A 22,135-nucleotide genomic window follows, 5' to 3' on the forward strand; every position below is an offset into this window, starting at 1 on the left:
CAAGGAACCTGGAAAGCATGATGGACATGAAAAATCATGGGTGAAACCTAAAAGAACTGGCACTTAATTGGATATAGGGGGTAGAAAAGAACATGTTAAAGATAGTTTATTATCATTAGGGAAGCCTGGATGAAAGGTACACAAGAACACTCTATATTCTTTTTGCAATTTCTTGTGAGTCTCAGTTTCAAAATAAAAAAAGTTATAACAACATACTCTACTATATTTAAACTAGGCAACCAACAAGGACTTACTGTATAGCACAGGGAACTCTCATCAATATTCTGTAATAACCTAAATGAAAAAAGAATTCGAAAAAAGATATATATGTATGTATAACTGAATCACTTTGCTGTATATCTGAAACACATTGTAAACCAACTAGAGTCCAATATAAAATAAAAATATTTCTAAAGTTATAACAAAACGAAAACATAAATAGGGAAAGATTTCTTCAGGGTCCCAAGCTCAAATCAGGTCAAGGCTGGCTGGTGATGCTGCTAAGTCGGCTCAGTCGTGTCCGACTCTGTGTGACCCCACAGACGGCAGCCCACCAGGCTCCCCTGTCCCTGGGATTCTACAGGCAAGAACACTGGAGTGGGTTGCCACTTCTTCTCCAATGCATGAAAGTGAAAAGTGAAAGTGAAGTCGCTCAGTAGCATCTGACTCTTCACGACCCCAGGGACTGCAGCCTACCAGGCTCCTCCGTCCGTGAGAGTTTCCAGGCAAGAGTACTAGAGTGGGTCGCCAGTGCCTTCTCCACAAGGCTGGCTAAGTAGGCACTTTCAAAGCTGAGGAAACTAGGAACATCTTCAGCAGGCAGTGGTTGCTCAGCTCAGTTCATTGTTGCCATGGGGGACTGTGACTCAGTGTGGCAAAATTTCAATAGAAGCCAGAAACCTGGAGTCTGAGTTCTTTATGTGAAATCTCCATAGTTGTTCCAAGTTTGCACAGCTAATTAAAAACATTTTTAACACTGGGTAGGCCAAATGAGACATATCTGAAAAGCTTAGTTCTATTGACCCTGCTAGTGGCTATCCCTCTCATTATGTGAAAGTTTGGGAGTCCAGAGGAAATTGCAGCTAGAACATAATAGCTTCAATCACAAATTTAAATTGGTTACAGGTTTACATAGAAAATGATGTGTCTCTAAGGCCACAATAATTTATACTTATTCTTGGTAGCATGATTAGAGATAAAATGGCATGCTTGAGAATTCCCTACCTTACATGGACACTTGTTTAGGTTCAGTCAACTAAGGATGTGTGTGTGTGTGTGTGTGTGTGTGTGTGCGCGCGCGTGCACATGCATGTTTTATTTTCTACAGCTGCACAGCTGTTTCCATGAAGAAGATGTTTACATCAATGGCAATGTTGTTTAAGGATTTGAAATCTTATTTCTTAAAAAAAAAATTTGTAATGAATTTTACATGACAAATGTTTTCCTTTTCTTCTTAGTGATAATTCACAATTGTTACAATCTGATTCAATAACAACTCGAAGAAACAGTGCAACATGTATGACACAACACAGTCTGGTAAGAAAATGCTTATAGATGTGTGCTATTGTTGTTGACCAGTGGTTCTCAAACTTGAGTGTGAATCTGGAAGGCTTGTTAGAACAGATTCAGATCAGATCAGATCAGATCAGTCGCTCAGTCATGTCCGACTCTTTGCGACCCCATGAATCGCAGCATGCCAGGCCTCCCTGTCCATCACCAACTCCCGGAGTTCACTCAGACTCACGTCCATTGAGTCAGTGATGCCATCCAGCCATCTCATCCTCTGTCGTCCCCTTCTCCTCTTGCCCCCAATCCCTCCCAGCATCAGAGTCTTTTCCAATGAGTCAACTCTTCACATGAGGTGGCCAAAGTACTGGAGTTTCAGCTTCAGCATCATTCCTTCCAAAGAAATCCCAGGGCTGACCTCCTTCAGAATGGACTGGTTGGATCTCCTTGCAGTCCAAGGGACTCTCAAGAGTCTTCTCCAACACCACTTCAAAGGCATCAATTCTTCGGTGCTCAGCCTTCTTCACAGTCCAACTCTCACATCCATACATGACCACTTTACTGGCCCTCAACCCCAGAGTTTATGATTCAGGAGTTTTGGGGTGGGGCCTGAGAATTTGCATTTGTAAACAAGTTTCCACTTTGAGAAACATTGTTCTAAACATTAGTGAAGGAAAAATAATCACACTGACTACAGTTATGATTGGTGCAGCTGCTGCAGCTGCAGGAGAATGAACTTTTAAATCCCACGTGGATTTAACATTGAGGTTTGTTTTTATATATAAAACCATCTGGCTTCCAGTTTTTAAAAGAACAATCTGATTTTGAGGGGGAAATTTGCAAGTTCTCCTAAGGGTAATTTTCAGGCTTATAGCTTGATTTTATCTCATATATACCTTGAACTGAAAATATAGTTTGTTTTTCATGGTGTTATAATGCCATCTCTAAATGATAACTCACCTACTAATTATCCTGTAAACGTAGGAAATATGCTTGTATGTCAGTAAGCCAAAGTGAATAAATGTTTCACTCTAGGAATCATTTTGTTGAGGTGAAATTCATATAGCACATAGTTATTTTAAACAATTCAGGGGCATTTGGTGAATTCACAGTTATTCAACCACCACCTCTCTCTTGTCTCAAAAAGCACACATCCTTGTCTTATTCCTGATCATAAGTGGAAAGCTTTCAGTCTTTCATTATTGAGTATGATATTAGCTGAAGGTTTGGGTAAATGCCCTTTTTCATGTTAGGGAAATTCCTTTCTATTCCTGCTTGCTGAGTCTTTTTTTTTTTTTTTAATCATCAAAGGCTGTTGAATTGTTTCAGAGGCTTTTTCTGCATCTATTCAGATGATTATGTTTTTTTTCCTCTCCATTCTGTTAATATGATTTACTACTTTGGTTTTCTTTTGTTGAACCACCTTTGAATTCCCACTTAGTCTTGCTGTATAATCCTTTTAATGTACTATGGGATTCGGTTTGCTATTATTTTGTTCAGAATTTTTCCACTTATAGTCATAAAGGATATTGGTCCATAGTTTTCTTGTAGTATCTTTGCTGACTTTGGTATTGGGGTAATGCTGATATTATAGAATGTGTTAGGGAATGTTCCTTCTCTTATAGTTTTGGCAGAGTTTTATTAAGATTGGTGTTGATTCTCTAAATGTTTGATAGATTTCACCAGTGAAGCCATCTGGCTGTAGACTTTTTTTTTGTTGGGAGGTTTTGGAAACAGAGCCTCTCTCTTTACTTGTTAACAGGTCTGTTGAGATTTTATATTTCCTCTTGAGTTAGTTTGGTAATTTGTGTGTTTTTAGAAATTTGTCCATTTCGTTTAGATTATCTGCTTTGTTGATATACAATTATTCATATATTTCTCTTATATGATTTAATATGATGAAAGCTATAGAACTTTTTAATGAAATGCTATAGCTTAGATTCTATTTTAAAATATTGCTTTCTAATCTTAAAACTGAGCACTTTCCTCTTTATAAAATGATATTCAACATTATTACCACAAATGCAATAATAGTATGTTGGGGGAAAATTAGAACTGTTCATTAAACAAATCTTTCTTCCTCTATCCATTCTAGCTAGAGTGAAAGTAAAGATGAAATGGTGAGAAATGACATTGGAGATGTAAACTTGTGAAAAATCTTGTTACAGTGAGGTCACTCAGTCGTGTCTGACTTCTTTGCAACCCCATGGACTGTAGCCCACCAGGCTCCTCTGTCCATGGGATTCTCCAGGCAAGAATACTGGAGTGGGTTGCCATTTCCTTCTCCAAAAATCTTGTAGGGCCTTAAAAGTCATTTTTAAAGATTTTGCACTTTGGGAATTGCCTAGCAGTCCAGTGGTTAGGATTTCACTGCCAGGGCCTGAAATCAAACCCTGGTTAGGGAAACTAAGGTCCCACAAGCCATGCAGTACAGCCAAAAAGAGGAAAGACTTTTCCACTTTATCCTATTTTCAATGGAAACTCATTGAAGAATTCTGTCTGTGATTGACCAAATCACAGACAAATCTAAGTTTGTGATCAAATTTGCACTTCTAAAAGATTACCTTGGCTTCAGGGTAGCAAGTAGATTGGAAGAGGACAAAAGTAGATGTAAGAAGATCAGATGGGCAACTGTAGTAACTCTGGCAAACAGCTGATAGTAACTTGGACAAATGTGGTGGCAGTGTGAAGATCCATGAGATATTGGAAAAGTAGGATCAGTTGGTGATAGATTTGATGGAGAGTGGAACACCATGGGGGCAAAGATGATTACCAGCTCTCTGACTTGGGCAACTGATGGGATAGTGGTACCACGGAGAAAGGGAACATTGGCAGAAGGGTAGATTTAAAAGGGAAGATGAGTTTAGTTTTGACCTTGTTAAGTTTGAGGTTCTCTGATATTTTCAAGTGGAGATGTTATATATACAAGTTTGAAACTTGGGATAGAGATCTGGGTTAGAGATACATTTAGGATCATTAATAGATCATTATTTGAAGCTATGGGAATGAATGAAATGACCTATGGAGAGAGTATAAAAGAAGAAGAGGAATAGGAAAAAGCTTTAAAAATCAATCTCAGCAAGTTCAGTTCAGTTCAGTTCAGTTGCTCAGTCTGATTCTTTGTGACCCCATGAATCACAGCACACCAGGCCTCCCTGTTCATCACCAACTCCTGGAGTTCACTCAAACTCATGTCCGTTGAGTCAGTGATACCATCCAACTACCTCTTCTTCTGTCGTCCCCTTCTCCTCCCACCTTCAATCTTTCCCAGCATCAGGGTCTTTTCCAATGAGTCAGTTCTTTGCATCAGACGGCCAAAGTATTGGAGTTTCAGCTTCAGCATCAGTCCTTCCAATGAATATTCAGGACTGATTTCCTTTAGGATGGACTGGTTAGATCTCTTTGCAGTTCAAGGGACTCTCAAGAGTCTTCTCCATCACCACATTTCATAAGCATCAATTTTTCAGCACTCAGCTTTCTTTATAGTCCAACTCTTACATCCATACATGACTACTGGAAAAACCATAGCCTTGACTAGACGGACCTTTGTTGGCAAATGAATGTCTCTGCTTTTTAAAATGCTGTCTAGGTTGGTCATAACTTTCCTTCCAAGGAGTAAGCGTCTTTTAATTTCATGGCTGCAATCACCATCTGCAGTGATTTTGGAGCCCCCAAAAATAAAGTCTGACACTGTTTCCACTGTTTCCCCATCTATCTGCCATGAAGTGATGGGACCAGATGCCATGATCTTAGTTTTCTGAATGTTGAGCTTTAAGCCAACTTTTTCACTCTCCTCTTTCACTTTCACCAAGAGGCTCTTTAGTTCTTCTTTGCTTTCTGCCATAAGGGTGGTGTCATCTGCATATCTGAGGTTATTGATATTTTCTCCCAGCAATCTTGATTCCAGCTTGTGCTTCATCCAGCCCAGCGTTTCTCATGATGTACTCTGCATATAATTTAAATAAGCAGGATGACAATATACAGCCTTCACATACTTCTTTCCTGATTTGGAAGCAGTCTGTTGTTCCATGTCCCATTCTAACTGTTGCTTCCTGACCTGCATACAGGTTTCTCAAGAGGCAGGTCAGGTGGTCTGGTATTCCCATCTCTTCAAGAATTTTCCACAGTTTGTTGTCATCCACACTCAAAGGTTTTGGCATAGTCAATAAAGCAGAAATAGATGTTTTTCTGGAACTCTCTTGCTTTCTTGACAATCTCAGAAAAGGCTCCACCAAATAAGACTATGATGGAATGGTCAGAGAGATGGGAGGAGACTCAGGAGAGAGTAGTACCATGAAAAACCACAGAGAATAAAAGTGGTTAAACATTATAAACACTGAAATGTGTCCTTTGAGTTACCAAAATAGAGCTTATCATGAACTTTAATTTGAAAGAAAGTTCATTGGAAAAAAGGGTAGAAGAAGCCAGAATGGATTGGGTTAAAATATGACTGAGAGGCAAGGACCTATAAATGGCACTATACATATGAACTTGATTATCTGAGGACAGATTATCCCTTCTGCACCTTAATTTCCTCATCTGTAAAATGGGAATGTAATAGCTTATGCCTCATAAGTTTGTTGTGATTATGTCAATCAGTGTAAAACACTTGGCACAGCAATGATACCTACCAAAAGTGAAAGTTGTCCAACTCTTTGCCACACCATGGACTGTAGCTCACCAGGCTCCTCTATCCATGGAATTCTAAAGGCAAGAATACTGCTAAATGCTCATTAAATATGTTTTTTACTAGTAATAGTACCTATGTAGAGAAACTAGGTACCTGGCATTTTTTAAATGCATAATTTTCCTTAAGATTTCTAGGCTCTTAATTCCCATAAGGTTCAGCTTAATATCATGCATATTTAAAATAAACCATCTTATACAATGGATTAGGTTTGGCAGAACTGAAGTCATTTTACCTTATTTGATGATGAGAATTTCAAGGTTTATTGGTTTAGCTTGCTGTAACAGCATTATAGGAGAAGGCAGTGGCAACCCACTCCAGTACTCTTGCCTGGAAAATCCCATGGACGGAGGAGGCTGGTGGGCTGCAATCCATGGGGTCTCGAAGAGTCGGACACGACTGAGCGACTTCACTTTCACTTTTCACTTTCATGCATTGGAGAAGGAAATGGCAACCCACTCCAGTGTTCTTGCCTGGAGAATCCCAGGGATGATGGAGCCTGGTGGGCTGCCGTGTATGGGGTCGCACAGAGTCAGACACGACTGAAGCAACTTAGCAGCAACAGCATTATGCATATGCTTTTATTTTGTTCCAAGTACTACCTCATTATGAAATTTATGGAGATATATATCTGCCTTCACTATAGATAGGCTGAATTATCTAGGAGAATGAAATGATAATTAGAATGTTTTGGGCAAAAGCAACAAAATTCAACTAGAAGTGACTTAAACAATAAGGGACCTTTATTATATCAAATAACAAGAAGTTTGTTAAAGGAGGTTCCAGGGTTAGTTACTTCAGTGGCTCAGTGATGTCATCAGAGGCCCAGGTTTCTTCCATCTTTCCACTCTACCATCCTGAGCAGCCTCACTCACCTTTGTACCTAGTAATTAAACCCAGGGTTCAGAATCACATGTATAACATGATCTATATATTTACAGGTGTCAAGAAGGATATATATCAATCTATTATTAGTAATCTCTGGAGCATGGAATTGTGGGAAAATTTTTACTTCTGCCTTATGTATTTCTATACTATTTGAATGTTTTTCACAGAGCATCAACAATAGAGATGTTTTCATTTCTAGCTAATATATCACATTGCAAAATAGAAAAATCATTCTTGATACAAATATTGTTTTGAAAATATAATTGTCCCTTGGTACCTTGGTATATCCATGGGGGATTGATTCCATGATGCAGATGATACCAAAATCTGAGTATATTCCAGTCCCATAGCCTGCCCTCCATATCCAAGGCTTTGAATCCTCAGATCTAACCAGCCACAGGTTGTGTATTGTTTACAATCTGTGGTTGTTTGAACCCATGAGTGGGAACCCTCAGGGCCAGCTGTATATTTATTGGAAAAAAAAAAACAATCCATGTATAAATCGATGTGTGCAGTTCAAACCCATGTTGTTCAAGGGTCAACTGTATTTAAAAAGTGTTACTGAATGCATGAAACTTAAGTTTAAGGATCATGTCTCATACTAGACTGTCCCTAAATTTGGCGCTGCAGGAATCTAGAGTATTCAAATTCCCAGAGACAGAGATCGGAGTAGTGTTTGCCAGGGGCTTGAGGGCGGTGTTCTTTCATGGGTCTATAGAGTTTCGTGTTTGCTAGATGAAAAGGATTCTAGAGATTGGTTACATAGCAACACAAATGTACTTATTTAATAGTACTAATTGTACTGAACTGTACAATTAAAAAATGGTAAATGTAAGATGGTAAATTTTATGTATCAGTTCAGTTCAGTTCAGTTGCTCAATCGTGTCCAACTCTTTGCCACCCCATGAATCACAGCACATCAGGCCTCCCTGTCCATCACCAACACCCGGAGTTCATTCAAACTCATGTCCATCGAGTCGGTGATGCCATCAAGCCATCGCATCCTCTATCGTCCGCTTCTCCTCCTGCCCCCAATCCCTCCCAGCATCAGAGTCTTTTCCAATGAGTCAACTCTTTGCATGAGATGGCCACAGTATTGCAGTTTCAGCTTCAGCATCAGTCCTTCCAGTGAACACCCAGGACTGATCTCCTTTAGGATGGACTGGTTGGATCTCCTTGCAGTCCAAAGGACTCTCAAGAGTCTTCTCCAACATCACAGTTCAAAAGCATCAATTCTTCGGCGCTCAGCTTTCTTCACAGTCTAACTCTCACATCCATACATGACCACTGGAAAAACCATAGCCTTGACTAGACAGACATATCTCTGCTTTTTAATATGCTATCTAGGTTGGTCATAACTTTCCTTCCAAGGAGTAAGCATCTTTTAATTTCATGGCTGCAATCACCATCTGCAGTGATTTTGGAGCCCAAAAAAATAAAGTCTGACACTGTTTCCACTGTTTCCGCATCTATCGGCCATGAAGTGATGAGACCAGATGCCATGATCTTAGTTTTCTGAATGTTGAGCTTTAAGCCAACTTTTTCACTCTCCTCTTTCACTTTCACCAAGAGGCTCTTTAGTTCTTCTTTGCTTTCTGCCATAAGGGTGGTGTCATCTGCATAGCTGAGGTTATTGATATTTTCTCCCAGCAATCTTGATTCCAGCTTGTGCTTCATCCAGCCCAGCATTTCTCATGATGTACTCTGCATATAAGTTAAATAAGGAGGGTGACAATATACAGCCTTGATGTGCTCCTTTTCTGATTTGGAACCAGTCTGTTGTTCCATGTCCAGTTCTAACTGTTGCTTCCTCACCTGCATATAGGTTTCTCAAGAGGCAGGTCAGGTGTTCTGGTATTCCCATCTCTTGAAGAATTTTCCACAGTTTATTGTGGTCCACACAGTCAAAGGCTTTGGCATAGTCAATAAAGCAGAAATAGATGTTTTTCTAGAACTCTCTTGCTTTTTCGACGATCCAGTGGATGTTGGCAATTTGATCTCTGGTTCCTCTGCCTTTTCTAAAACCGGCTTAAACATCTGGAAGTTCATGGTTCACGTACTGTTGAAGCCTGGCTTGCAGAATTTTGAGCATCACTTTACTAGAGTGTGAGATGAGTGCAATTGTGCGGTAGTTTGAGCATTCTTTGGCATTGCCTTTCTTTGGGATTGGAATGAAAACTGCCCTTTTCCAGTCCTGTGGCCACTGCTGAGTTTTCCAAATTTGCTGGCATATTGAATGCAGCACTTTCACAGCATCATCTTTCAGGATTTGAAATAGCTCAACTGGAATTCCATCACCTCCACTAGCTTTGTTCATAGTGATGCTTCCTAAGGTCCACTTGACTTCACATTCCAGGATGTCTGGCTCTAGGTGAGTGATCATACCATGGTGAATATCTGGGTTGTGAAGCTCTTTTTTGTATAGTTCTTCTGTGTATTCTTACCACCTCTTCTTAATATCTTCTGCTTCTGTTAGGTCCCTACCATTTATTTCCTTTATTGAGACCATCTTTGCATGAAATGTTCCCTTGGTATCGCTAATTTTCTTGAAGAGATCTCTAGTCTTTCCCATTCTGTTGTTTTCCTCTATTTCTTTGCACTGATTGCTGAAGAAGGCTTTCTTATCTCTCCTTGCTATTCTTTGGAACTCTGCATTCAGATGCTTATATCTTTCCTTTTCTCCTTTGCTTTTCGCTCCTCTTTTCACAGCTATTTGTAAGGCCTCCTCAGACAGCCATTTTGCTTTTTTGCGTTTCTTTTCCATGGGGATGGTCTTGATCCCTGTCTCCTGTACAATGTCATGAACCTCTGACCATAGTTCATCAGGCACTCTGTCTATCAGATCTAGTCCCTTAAATCTATTTCTCACTTCCACTTTATAATCATAAGGGATTTGATTTAGGTCATACCTGAATGGTCTAGTGGTTTTCCCCACTTTCTTCAATTTCAGTCTGAATTTGGCAATAAGGAGTTCATGATCTGAGCCACAGTCAGTTTCTGGTCTTGATTTTGCTGGCGGTATAGAGCTTCTCCATCCTCAGCTGCAAAGAATATAATCAATCCGATTTCAGTGTTGACCATCTGGTGATGTCCATGTGTAGAGTCTTCTCTTGTGTTGTTGGAAGAGGGTGTTTGCTATGACCAGTGCATTCTCTTGGCAGAACTCTATTAGCCTTTGCCCTGCTTCATTCTGTATACCAAGGCCAAATTTGCCTGTTACTCCAGGTGTTTCTTGACTTCCTACTTTTGCATTCCAGTCCCCTATAATGAAAAGGATGTGACTGGTGATAGAAGCAAGGTCCGGTGCTGTAAAGAGCAATATTGTATAGGAACCTGGAATGTCACGTCCATGAATCAAGGCAAATTGGAAGTGGTCAAACAGGAGATGGCAAGAGTGAACATTGACATTCTAGGAATCAGCGAACTGAAATGGACTGGAATGGGTGAATTTAACTCAGATGACCATTATATCTACTACTGTGGGCAGGAATCCCTTAGAAGAAATGGAGTAGCCATCATGGTCAACAAAAGAGTCCGAAATGCAGTACTTGGATGCAATCTCAAAAATGACAGAATGATCTCTGTTTGTTTCCAAGGCAAACCATTCAATATCATAGTAATCCAAGCCTATGCCGCAAACAGTAATGCTGAAGAAGCTGAAGTTTAATGGTTCTATGAAGACTTACAAGACCTTTTAGAACTAACACCCAATTTAATGTATATTTTACCACAATTAAAAAAATTTAACTGGCACTGATTTTAATGTATTAAAAGGTAGGCAGAACAGTGTTTTAGAAAAAAATGTGGTGATTGAGGACATTTATAATCATCTCTCTCTCTCTAGTCGCTAAGTCGTGTCTGACTCTTGAGACCCCATGTACTGTAGCCTGCCAGGCTCCCCTGTCCATGGGATTCTCCAGGCAAGAATATTGGATTCGGTTGCTGTTTCCTTCTGCAGGGGATCTTCCCAACCCAGGAATCAAACCCAGGTCTCCTGCATTGCAGGCAGATTCTTTTCTAACTGAGCTATAAGGGAAGCCCTGAGCTATAAAGAATTATGGGTGCCATTTAACACACAAATAGAGATGTATATGTACAAACCTTGTAAAAATATGCTATCTCACAATTATTTTCTGAATTAAGCTCAAATTTTTCTTCACCACTGTCAGGAAATCACTCCACCCCACCCCACTTTTTATTTTCTTGGCCGCACTACACAGCCCGCAGGATCTTAGTTCCCTGATCAGGGATCAGACCTTTGCCCCCTGCGATGGGAGCATGGAGTCTTAAACACTGGACCACCAGGGAAGCCCCACTTCTGATGAGCAGTAATGGAGGTCCTCTTCTGCTTATGGAGACTATGTCTTCCCCCGAGTTACCCCTTTGCTGTATCCCCTGAAACCTCTGAGGTTGGCATGCCTGTTTCCAACTCCTCCACTAGGAATTCTCTTCCTGGAAACTCTGTTAAACTTGGTGCAGCTCTGTCTTCTCCATCTCCACCTCCCTCTACTCCAGCAAAAGCAGGAAAAGTTTTTCATCTTCCTGTCGGGAACAGTTGGACTTTACTTGAGCAATTTGTTTTAATTTTATGGCTACCTTATGGCTACCAGTGTTTGTTTACCTGATTTGGTTTTGCTTTACACATTGGCAACTACGAACTCTAAATCTAATTTATGGCCCACGTGATAGTGAGTGTGTAATACATTCCTTATCCTGCTTTATGCTCTGTCCTTCTAGCCTACATTTAGTTCATGTTCAGTGTCTGCATAACCCATTTTAAATTGTTTGGGGAACTAGGCAGAGGCATTCATAAACAGCATATAACCCTTGTTCAGAATTTTCTAAGTGCTTTATCTCTAGTAACTGTAGTAAGAAATAGGTTAAAATTAGCAAACCTAGGAAAGTTAAGCATTTTTAAAATTTAATGTCTTTACAATATTAGTTTTCTGTGGTTTCTCTTAAATGGAACTAAGCATGATGTTTCCTCCTATCTTAATTCCTTCACTAGAGAGAACACTTGGGAATCAGCTTCACCTAGCACCCTCCCAGGCCCCTGCTCCCACTCCTACCCTCCCTGCCCTGTGACACCATTCCTGGTGCTGGTACTCTTGCTTCCTCCCAAGGACTTTTTTCCCCTAAAGTGTGAGAGAATGACACAATGGGAAATTTATTAATACACGAAAGATACCAGTGACGTTTATTGACATCTCAGGAAACTATTTCTATTTTAAAACTTAGTTTCATATAGAAAAATTACCTGAAACAACTCCCTTGCATATACCACCTATAGTACTTAACCTTTGGGAGAATTCTCTTCTAAATGCCTTTTCTGCAATTAATTTTCCAAGTTATTACTAAAAGACCAACCAAGTCCAATATTTGATCCATATTTTGTTCAATTTAAAAGTTTTATTGTGGCTTATAATTATCTAGCTCAGCTCAGTTTCAAACCCTACCTTCCACAGACATTTCACACTGTATCCTTATTGATGTCATCAATTTCAGTCAGGCAATCTTCTCAGGATTTCCCGGATAAAGTTTTTCCCATTAGGAAATTCTGAGCCTTTGTCTGAAGCTAAACCGATTCCTTCCTGTCTTTTCAGTTCAGTTCAGTCACTCAGTTGTGTCTGACTCTTTGCAACCCCATGGACTGCAGCACACCAGGCTTCCCTGTCCATCACCAACCCCTGGAGCTTGCTCAAACTCATGTCCATCGAGTTGGTGATGCCATCCAACCATCTCATCCTCTGTCGTCCCCTTCTCCTCCTGCCTTCAATCTTTCCCAGCATCAGGGTCTTTTCAAATGAGTCAGTTCTTCACATCAGGTGGCCAAAGTATTGGAGCTTCAGCTTCAGCATCAGTCCTTCCAATGCATATTCAGGACTGATTTCCTTTAGGACTGACTGGTTTGATCTCCTTGCAGTCCAAGGGACTCTCAAGAGTCTTCTCCAACACCACAGTTCAAAAGCATCAATTCTTCAGCAGTCAGCTTTCTTCATGGTCCAACTCTCACATCCATACATGACTACTGGAAAAACCATAGCTTTAACTAGATGGACCTTTGTCAGCAAAGTAATGTCTCTGCTTTTTAATATTCTGTCTAGGTTTGTCATGAGCTTCCCCGATAGCTCAGTTGGTAAAGAATTCACCTGCAATGTGGGAAACCCGGGTTCAATCCCTGGATTGGGAAGATCCCCTGGAGAAGGGAAAGGCTACCCACTTCAGTATTTTGCCTAGAGAATTCCATGGACTGTATAGCTCATGGGGTCACAAAGAGTTGGACACAACTGAGCGACTTTCACTTCACAGGTTTGTCATAACTTTTCTTCCAAGGAGCAAGCATCTTTTAATTTCATGGCTGCAGTCACCATCTGCAGTGATTCTGGAGCCCAAGAAAGTAGTCTGTCACTGTTTCCTTTGCTTCCTCATCTATTTGCCATGAAGTGATGGGACCAGGTGCCATGATCTTAGTTTTCTGAATGTTGAGTTTTAAGCCAGCTTTTTCACTCTCATCTTTCACTTTCATCAGGAGGCTCTTTAGTTCCTCTTTGCTTTCTGCCATAAGGGTGGTGTCATCTGCATATCTGAGGTTATTGATATTTCTCCCGGCAATCTTGATTCTAGCTTGTGTTTCATCCAGCCTAGCATTTCACACGATGTACCCTGCATATAAGTTAAATAAGTAGGGTGACAATATATAGCCTTGATGTGTACTCCTTTAGACATCAGTTAAAAATAATCACTTCCAGGAAGTCTTTCATAATTAGAAGTTTGCCACACCGTGCAATTCTCTTCTTTTGTTTTGTATTCAATAGCAATCATTTATCATTTAGATAAAGCACCACCTTGTACATAGAATGTATTATATATTTAAGTTCAAGTAATCATGTCTTTTCAATTAGATTGTAAATCTTATAAACCTAGTGTTGCACCTTCTATATTGTGAACTTTCTGGGCATTTTGAATGATGATGATATGAGCATCAGTAGCATGAATTAAACTTGTTAAAATTCTGCTTGTTTAAAGATATGTATGTGTGTGGAAATAAATATGAGAACTTTTTAAAGGTAAAACTAATTTTTTTTTAAGATTTGGTGCGTGTTACTGCACAACTTCTCAATGATTAATGCTAATATTGGGGTACATTGGGAGAGAATATCCAAAACTCTTTATTGGATAAATCTCAGTGTTTTCTACTTGCTTTGGAAAATAGATTACTTTTATAATATCCCTTAAGAGTTGGCATACAGTTTAAAAAAAAAAAAAACATTTATTTGGTTGCATCAGGTTGTGACACATGATCTCTCATCACAGTCCGTGGAAAAATGCACAGACTCTCTAATTGTGGCATGCAGGCTCCCAAGTGGCATGTGGGATCTTAGTTTTCCAACCAGGGATTGAACCCATGTCCCCCTGCATTACAAGGAAGATTCTCAACCACTGGACCACCAAGGAAATCCGGGCATACAATTTTTTAAAAATTAGCAGTAATATCCAATGTTGGAGAAGTACAAGGAAATCAAGATTTTCATAACACTGCTGGAAAGTGAATTTGTATGAGCTTTCTGGAGGGTAGTTCAGCAATGGGTATCAACAGCCTTGTGATCCAGAAATTCCAACTCTATGAATTTATCCTAAAGAATTCATTAAGAATATATGTAAAGATTAGCTTAAAGGTTGTTATCATAGCATTATTTATATGTGGCAACCGTATGAATGTCCTGCAACAGGGAACAGATTAAATAAATGACCTTCCTTATCTGTGTTTGAGTCCCAGTTCGAGCAATTATTAGCTGTATTACTAGGCAAGTTGCTTAATTTCTCTGACCTTCAGTTTTCTAAATTTAAAATGGTGACAATAGGGAATTCCCTGACAGTCCAGTGGATAGAACTCTGTGCTTCCTCTGCAGGAGGCATAGGTTCAATCCCTGGTCAGGGAACTAAGATCCTACAAGCCCCAGAGTACAGCCAATAAAAAAAAATGGGGACAGTGGAACAATAATGATATCTATATCATGGAGTTGTGAGAATTGAGTGGTCTAAGATACGTCTGGCACATAAATAGGTGCTTCTTATTATGGTACTTCTATAATAATGGTGTTGCAGGTGAATTTTAACATGGACAGCCTTTAAAAATGATGTTTCAGATAAATTTTAACATGGAAAGGTACTTGGAATATATTTGGGTTTTGTTTTGCTTCTGTTTACCATGCAGTGCAAAAGAGGCAAGCAAAGTGTTTTATATCATAGATTTTACTTCTGACTGTTTTGAAAGTTCATTTCTTTGACTAAAAGGAGAGACTTGCTTGGAAAACTAGGAGTGCTTAGGCAGGGTGGGGGAAAAGGCAATGCTAATGTCATCCTCATGGGGATGGGCACAAGGGGATCGTTAATAGCAAACTGATTTTGTAGAACTGTCAGCTGGAAGCACAGATGGCCCACTTCTGGACACCTGTTACATGTCAGGCATCACCCCTACAACTCAGGCAAAGCAACACTTCCCGGTAGTCACTCTTGCTGTCCTCCTGAATGTTGTAGTACAGGGCCCCAGCGCACTTTCCCTTAAATTTAGACCCAGTTTTTAATGTGTCCCCTTCCTTCACTGCACGATGCTGCTGCTGCTGCTGCTAAGTCACTTCAGTCGTGTCCGACTCTGTGCGACCCCATAGACGACAGCCCACCAGGCTCCCCCGTCCCTGGGATTCTCCAGGCAAGAGCACTGGAGTGGGTTGCCATTTCCTTCTCCAATGCATGAAAGTGAAAAGTGACACCATGTTTCTAATTAGGACTTTATCATGAATTCCTTTGCCCTTCATGGAGTTGTATGGTCAGTCAGCAAAATACAGAGGCTTCTTGTTTAAATACATGGGACCAGATTCAGGAAAGCATTTTCCTTTGACCTCCTTCTTGATCATAAGGGCTATTGCTCTTGGACCTTTCAAATACTTTCTGGAGGTGACACTTGATGCTGATCTACTTGGGGACATCAGTTCCTTTCTTCCTCATTCCAGCATTATCGAGATCTCAGTTATCTTGGGCCAGTCAGTTCATAGTCAATGACAGAGCCATCCTCTGCTCTTCTACCCTTTTCAAGGGCAACAGTCAGCTTGCAGAAGTTGCCAAATGTATCAGAAATAATGTCATTCTCTGGATCAGTGTTACACATTTCCTTGTAGACTGTTTATTTGCTGCAGCTCTTGTACATTTCCTTGTAGACTTTTTATTTGCTCCAGCTCCTGGTTGGTCCTTGAGGAGGTGATTTCATTGAGAATTTTCATCAGTCACCAGCCCCTTCACAGAGGAGCCATTGAGCTTGGAATCCTTGTACTGAGCAGGTGTTTTCAGAAGGCCCCAAATCACCTTCTCCAGGTGGCTGGACAAGTCTGACTTCACTGCTGATGCAAGTCCCTTTTCGGTCCTTCTCTGACAGGCAAAAGTAATATTATGCCTCTGTTCTTTGCTGTAGATGGTCAAATTGTTGATGATGTTGACTTCAACCACATCTTTAGTCCTGATGGCTGTTTCAGTGTTCAAAACATCCCATTCAGCATCAAAGTTGGTATATGCTTTGACTAACATGTATGCATTTGAGGTTGTATAGTGGTCACCTTCTAAACTGCACTTGCACAGAATTTAATGAACAGTAGACATTTTGATAGAACGCGGACCAGGAGCTAAGAGCTCAGGTGCTCCAGATGCAGAGCTGGCATGTGTTATTAGAAAAAATAAAAAACTCAAACTGGAAAATAGTATCTGGAAAAATAAACACTGAAATATTTTACTATGACCATTTCTGGATAGTGGGTGATGTTTTTTTCCTCATTAATTATGTTTTATACTGAGCATGTATTGATTGTTTCATAATGAGAAAAAAGTGAGTTAATTTCTGTTGAAAAAAATTAAAAATCAGGATTAATAGGTTGTGAATTTGCTTAGTATGATGTTGTAATGATGGATTTGTGTTACTATACACTTATCTGAACTCATGATGTATAACACCAAGAGTGAACTCTACTATAAGCTATGAACTTTGGTTAATGATGTGTCAATGTCATTGAAACTTGGCTGTTTCCTCCACCTTCCAGAAAATAATAAGAAAAAAACTGATTTCAGAACTATCTTAAGCAAAATATAATTGGTGAGGTAAGGCAGGAGGAGAAGAGGGTGACAGAAGATGAGATGGGTGGATGGCATCCTCGAGTCAATGGATATGAGTTTGCACAAGCTCTGGGAGTTGGCGATGGACAGGGAAGCCTGGCATGCTGCAGTCCATGGGGTCGCAAAGAGTCAGACACAACTGAGCGACTGAACAATATCTCCTTTAAAGTCATATGATAAATTGTAAAACCTAATAACAATTCAGACTATCTGCTTCATAAGAACACTTGTTTATCCAACACACATTTTCTGAGCACTCATGTTTTTCCCCCACTCCACCAGCAACCTGCTCCTCTTACTGCCTTTCTTGCCCACTATCTACCTATAGTTTCAGCTGGAACCCTCAGGCCAGTCTTTAGTTCCTTTTACTTTCTTATCATTTCTCCAATCTGCCTCCTTACCTTCATCCCTCCCATCCTTTGTTATCTTTTGCCCGGTCCATGACCCTGCTTCTAGTCCCTCTTTCCTCCACCGTCAATTTGTTCTGCATTCACTGCTAGGGTTGCCTTTCTAAAACAGATATGATCTTCTTATCTAAAATACCCTTGAGGTTAAAGAACTCAGAGACCTATTCTTTAGGTTTCCTATTGGGCTCAAAGGCTAAAGTCCAAAAACAACAACCTGGTTTCAACCAAATTTCTCCCTCAAGTTTGCTTTCTGTCATGCTCTACCATATGCCAAGTTTCAGCCACCCTGAGCCTCTCTGTTTCCCAAACATGCTTCTCTACCTGAGTATCTCTTTCCACTCCCAGAAATATATGGCAAAACCAATACAATATTGTAAAGTTAAATAAAATAAAATTTAAAAAAAAAGAATCTGCCTTCTAATACAAGGGACACTGGTCTGATCCCTGGTCAGGGAACTAAGGTTCCACGTGTCACAGGGCAGCTAAGCCTGAGCACAACTCGTGAGCCCTATGGGCTCTAGAGCCTCTGTGTTGTAACTAAGACCTGGTGCAGTCAAATAAACAGATAAATATGTATTTTTAAAAAGACTTAAAAAAAAAGTTGACAGGTTAAAAGTGTAATATTTCTGTATGGCAGAAACCAACACAATCTTGTAAAGCAATTATCTTTCAGTTAAAAATAAATACTTTTTTTTAAAAAAAACAATAAATGGAAAAAATATAATTGCTTATTAAAAAAAAAAAGAAATAGCCTCCTTTCTTTTCTCTAATGAATTCCTGCACTCTTCTGTGAAGCGAGCTCCAACACCCTAGGCAGAATTATTTTCCTTGTCCTTTGAACTCCTATGAATCCTAACTTGTCCTGGCACTTACCTGTGGCCTAGTTCTCCCAACCTGGACTTTGAATTTCTAAAAGACAGGAAAATGTCTTATTTATCTTTGGATCCTCAGGGCCTAGCACAGGGCTTTCACGTATGGTAGGTGCTCATTAAACATGTTTACATGCACAATTCAATGTGATCTTAAGATATAATGTGAATGTAAGATATGTTTTATTCATTATCTAGCATATCTAGCATTTCAAGAGCCAATCAGGCTACAGATGGAATGGATAAATGAATTCTAAACATAATTCTCAAGCCTTATTTTCACACAGCTTTACATCTCTCTGTTCTTTCATCTCCCTCTTGTATGGTTCTTCATAAGCTTTGAGAAAAGACCAAAAAGGAGAAAATAGTCCTTCAAAAGACAAAGGGCCAAGACCAGCCATCTCCAAACTTTTTGGCACCAAGGACAAATTTCGTGGAAGACAGTTTTTCCATGGACATGGGTGGGGGTGATGGAGTGGGGTGTGAACGGTTCAGGCTGTAATGCAAGAGATGTGGCGTAGAATATGAAGCTTCACTCACATACCTCCTGCTGTGCAGCCCACTTCCTAAAAGGCTACAGACCACTATAGGTTGGGGACCCCTGGCCTAGACAAGTATCCGACCAAGCAAGAGTAAAATGTGCTGAATTCCTTGAACGTGATTGCCCTTCAGTTCAGTTCATTTCAGTTAAGTCGTTCAGTCATGTCTGACTCTTTGGGACCCCATGAATCACAGCACGCCAGGCCTCCCTGTCCATCACCAACTCCCAGAGTTCACTCAAACTCATGTCCATCGAGTCGGTGATACCATCCAGCCATCTCATCCACTGTGGTCCCCTTCTCGTCCTGCCCCCAATCCCTCCCAGCATCAGGGTCTTTTCCAATGAGTCAACTCTTCGCATGAGGTGGCCAAAGTATTGGAGTTTCAGCTTTAACATCGGTCCTTCCAATGAACACCCAGGACTGATCTCCTTTAGGATGGACTGGTTGGATCTTCTTGCAGTCCAAGGGACTCTCAAGAGTCTTCTCCAACACCACAGTTCAAAAGCATCAATTCTTCGGTGCTCAGCTTTCTTCACAGTCCAAATCTCACATCCATACGTGACTACTGGAAAAACAATAGCCTTGACTAGACGGACCTTTGTTGGCAAAGTAATATCTCTGCTTTTCAATATGCTATCTAGGTTGGTCATAACTTTCCTTCCAAGGAGTAAGCATCTTTTAATTTCATGGCTGCAATCACCATCTGCAGTGATTTTGGAGCCCCCAAAAATACAGTATGACACTGTTTCCACTGTTTCCGCATCTATCTGCCATGAAGTGATGGGACCAGATGCCATGATCTTAGTTTTCTGAATGTTGAGCTTTAAGCCAACTTTTTCACTCTCCTCTTTCACTTTCATCAAGAGGCTTTTTAGTTCCTCTTCACTTTCTGCCATAAGGGTGGTGTCATCTGCATATCTGAGGTTATTGATCTTTCTCCCGGCAATCTTGATTCCAGCTTGTGCTTCTTCCAGCCCAGTGTTTCTCATGATGTACTCTGCATATAAGTTAAATAAGCAGGGTGACAATATGCAGCCTTGATGTATTCCTTTTCCTATTTGGAATCAGTCTGTTTTTCCATGTCCAGTTCTAACTGTTGCTTCCTGACCTGCATATAGGTTTCTCAAGAGGCAGGTCAGGTGGTCTGGTATTCCCATATCTTTCAGAATTTTCCATAGTTTATTGTGATCCACACATTCAAAGGCTTTAGCATAGTCAATAAAACAGAAATAGATGTTTTTCTAGAACTCTCTTGCTTTTGAGATGATCCAGCGGATGTTGGCAATTTGATCTCTGGTTCTTCTGCCTTTTCTAAAACCAGCTTGAACATCTGGAAGTTCATGGTTCACGTACTGTTGAAGCCTGGCTTGCAGAATTTTGAGCATCACTTTACTAGCGTGTGAGATGAGTGCAATTGTGCGGTAGTTTGAGCATTCTTTGGCATTGCCTTTCTTTGGGATTGGAATGAAAACTGCCCTTTTCCAGTCCTGTGGCCACTGCTGAGTTTTCCAAATTTGCTGGCATATTGAGTGCAGCACTTTCACAGCATCATCTTTCAGGATTTGAAATAGCTCAACTGGAATTCCATCATGTCCACTAGCTTTGTTCGTAGTGATGCTTTCTAAGGCCCACTTGACTTCCCATTCCAGGATGTCTGGCTCTAGGTGAGTGATTGCCCTTAGTCATTCTTTATTATGAAAGTTCAGTTTCCCCAGCTAAATTTCAAGATGTTTGGAGTTATTTTGTTTGTTTCTTTAGTATGCTTATTAAATTGTTGTTGTTGTTGTTTAGTTGCTAAGTCATGTCTGACTCTTGGGCTTCCCTGGTGGCTCAGCAGGTAAAGAATCGCCTGCAAAGCAGGAGACACAGCAGATGTGGGTTCAATCCCTGGGTTGGGAAGATCCCCTGGAGGAGGGCATGGAAACTCATTCCAGTATTCTTGCCTGGAGAATCTCATGGACAGAGGAGCCTGGCAGGCTTTAAGAATACTGGAGTGGATTGCCATTTACTTCTCCAGGGGATCTTCCCAACTCAGGGATCAAACCCGTGTCTCCTGCATTGCAGGCAGATTCTTCACCACTGAGCCACTAGGGAAGCTCATGCTTATTACATTAGCTACTGATTTAATGACCATTTCAGTTTTTTTTGGGTAATGCCTATCACTGCTGCTGTTGCTGCTGCTAAGTCGCTTCAGTTGTGTCTGACTCTGTGCGACCCCATACACGGCAGCCCACCAGGCTCCCCCGTCCCTGGGATTCTCCAGGCAAGAACACTGGAGTGGGTTGCCATTTCCTTCTTCAATGCATGAAACTGAAAAGTGAAAGTGAAGTCGCTCAGTCGTGTCCGACTCTTAGTGACCCCATGGACTGCAGCCTACCAGAGTCTTCCATCCATGGGATTTTCCAGGCAAGAGTACTGGAGTGGGGTGCCATTGCCTTCTCTGATGCCTATCACTAAGTTTTGATAATAAGCTAAAACTGGCAAGGAAAAATGAAGTGATTTTAAGATCTTTGAGCCTTGAGAAGGGAAAGCTAGAGATAAACTGTTCTATTGATGTTCTTCTGCCCTGTATTTATGTTAATGGTTATTTTGTTCTGTTATGATATATAGAGATTTTCAATTAGTATAATTTTCAGACAAGATTCAATTGTCTGAATCTTTAAATTTAATTAGTGCTATTGATAGCATGCATCAGGCACTCAAGAAATACTTTAGGCCATTCAACATTGACTTAATGTTTAGAAATAATCAGAAACATTAAAGAAAACTTGACTTTTATCTTCTAAATTCGTTTGTGCCATCTTCTCCCAGTCATGCTTCTGTCAGTCACCTCCATCAAATCAAACAGGTAGGAAGTTTTGAAAAACGGACAGCTGTTCATTAAAAAAAAGTAAATTTTGTTTTTCTTTTCAAAATACCTATGGTCAAATAAATCTAAGTGAGGTCACAAGTGATTAAATTTTTAATTCCACGAATGGTTTCTTTATTTTTTTTTCCCCACAAATGGTTTCTTTAAAAAAAAAAAAAAAACAAAATCCAAAACAACTAAGGAGACCTCTATTTATTTGGGTTACTAAC

The 22,135-nt window shown here is 40.2% G+C and overlaps 1 protein-coding gene and 1 pseudogene across 2 annotated transcripts in view; one reads left to right on the top strand and one right to left on the bottom strand.

Annotated features, from left to right (window-relative positions):
• LOC109554993 (P2R1A-PPP2R2A-interacting phosphatase regulator 1-like) overlaps nt 1-22,135 on the top strand; it is a 67,052-nt gene that overhangs the window by 9,262 nt on the left and 35,655 nt on the right. For both annotated transcript variants that reach the window (XM_070783764.1, XM_019955552.2), the window contains exon 3: nt 1,458-1,536. In XM_070783764.1, coding sequence (XP_070639865.1) covers nt 1,458-1,536 — 79 coding nt within the window. The remainder of the gene's footprint in view (nt 1-1,457; nt 1,537-22,135) is intronic.
• Nucleotides 15,544-16,732, bottom strand: LOC139181178 (annexin A2 pseudogene; annotated as a pseudogene).

This window comes from Bos indicus, chromosome X (assembly GCF_029378745.1).
Source record: "Bos indicus isolate NIAB-ARS_2022 breed Sahiwal x Tharparkar chromosome X, NIAB-ARS_B.indTharparkar_mat_pri_1.0, whole genome shotgun sequence".
Lineage (NCBI taxonomy): Eukaryota > Metazoa > Chordata > Mammalia > Artiodactyla > Bovidae > Bos > Bos indicus.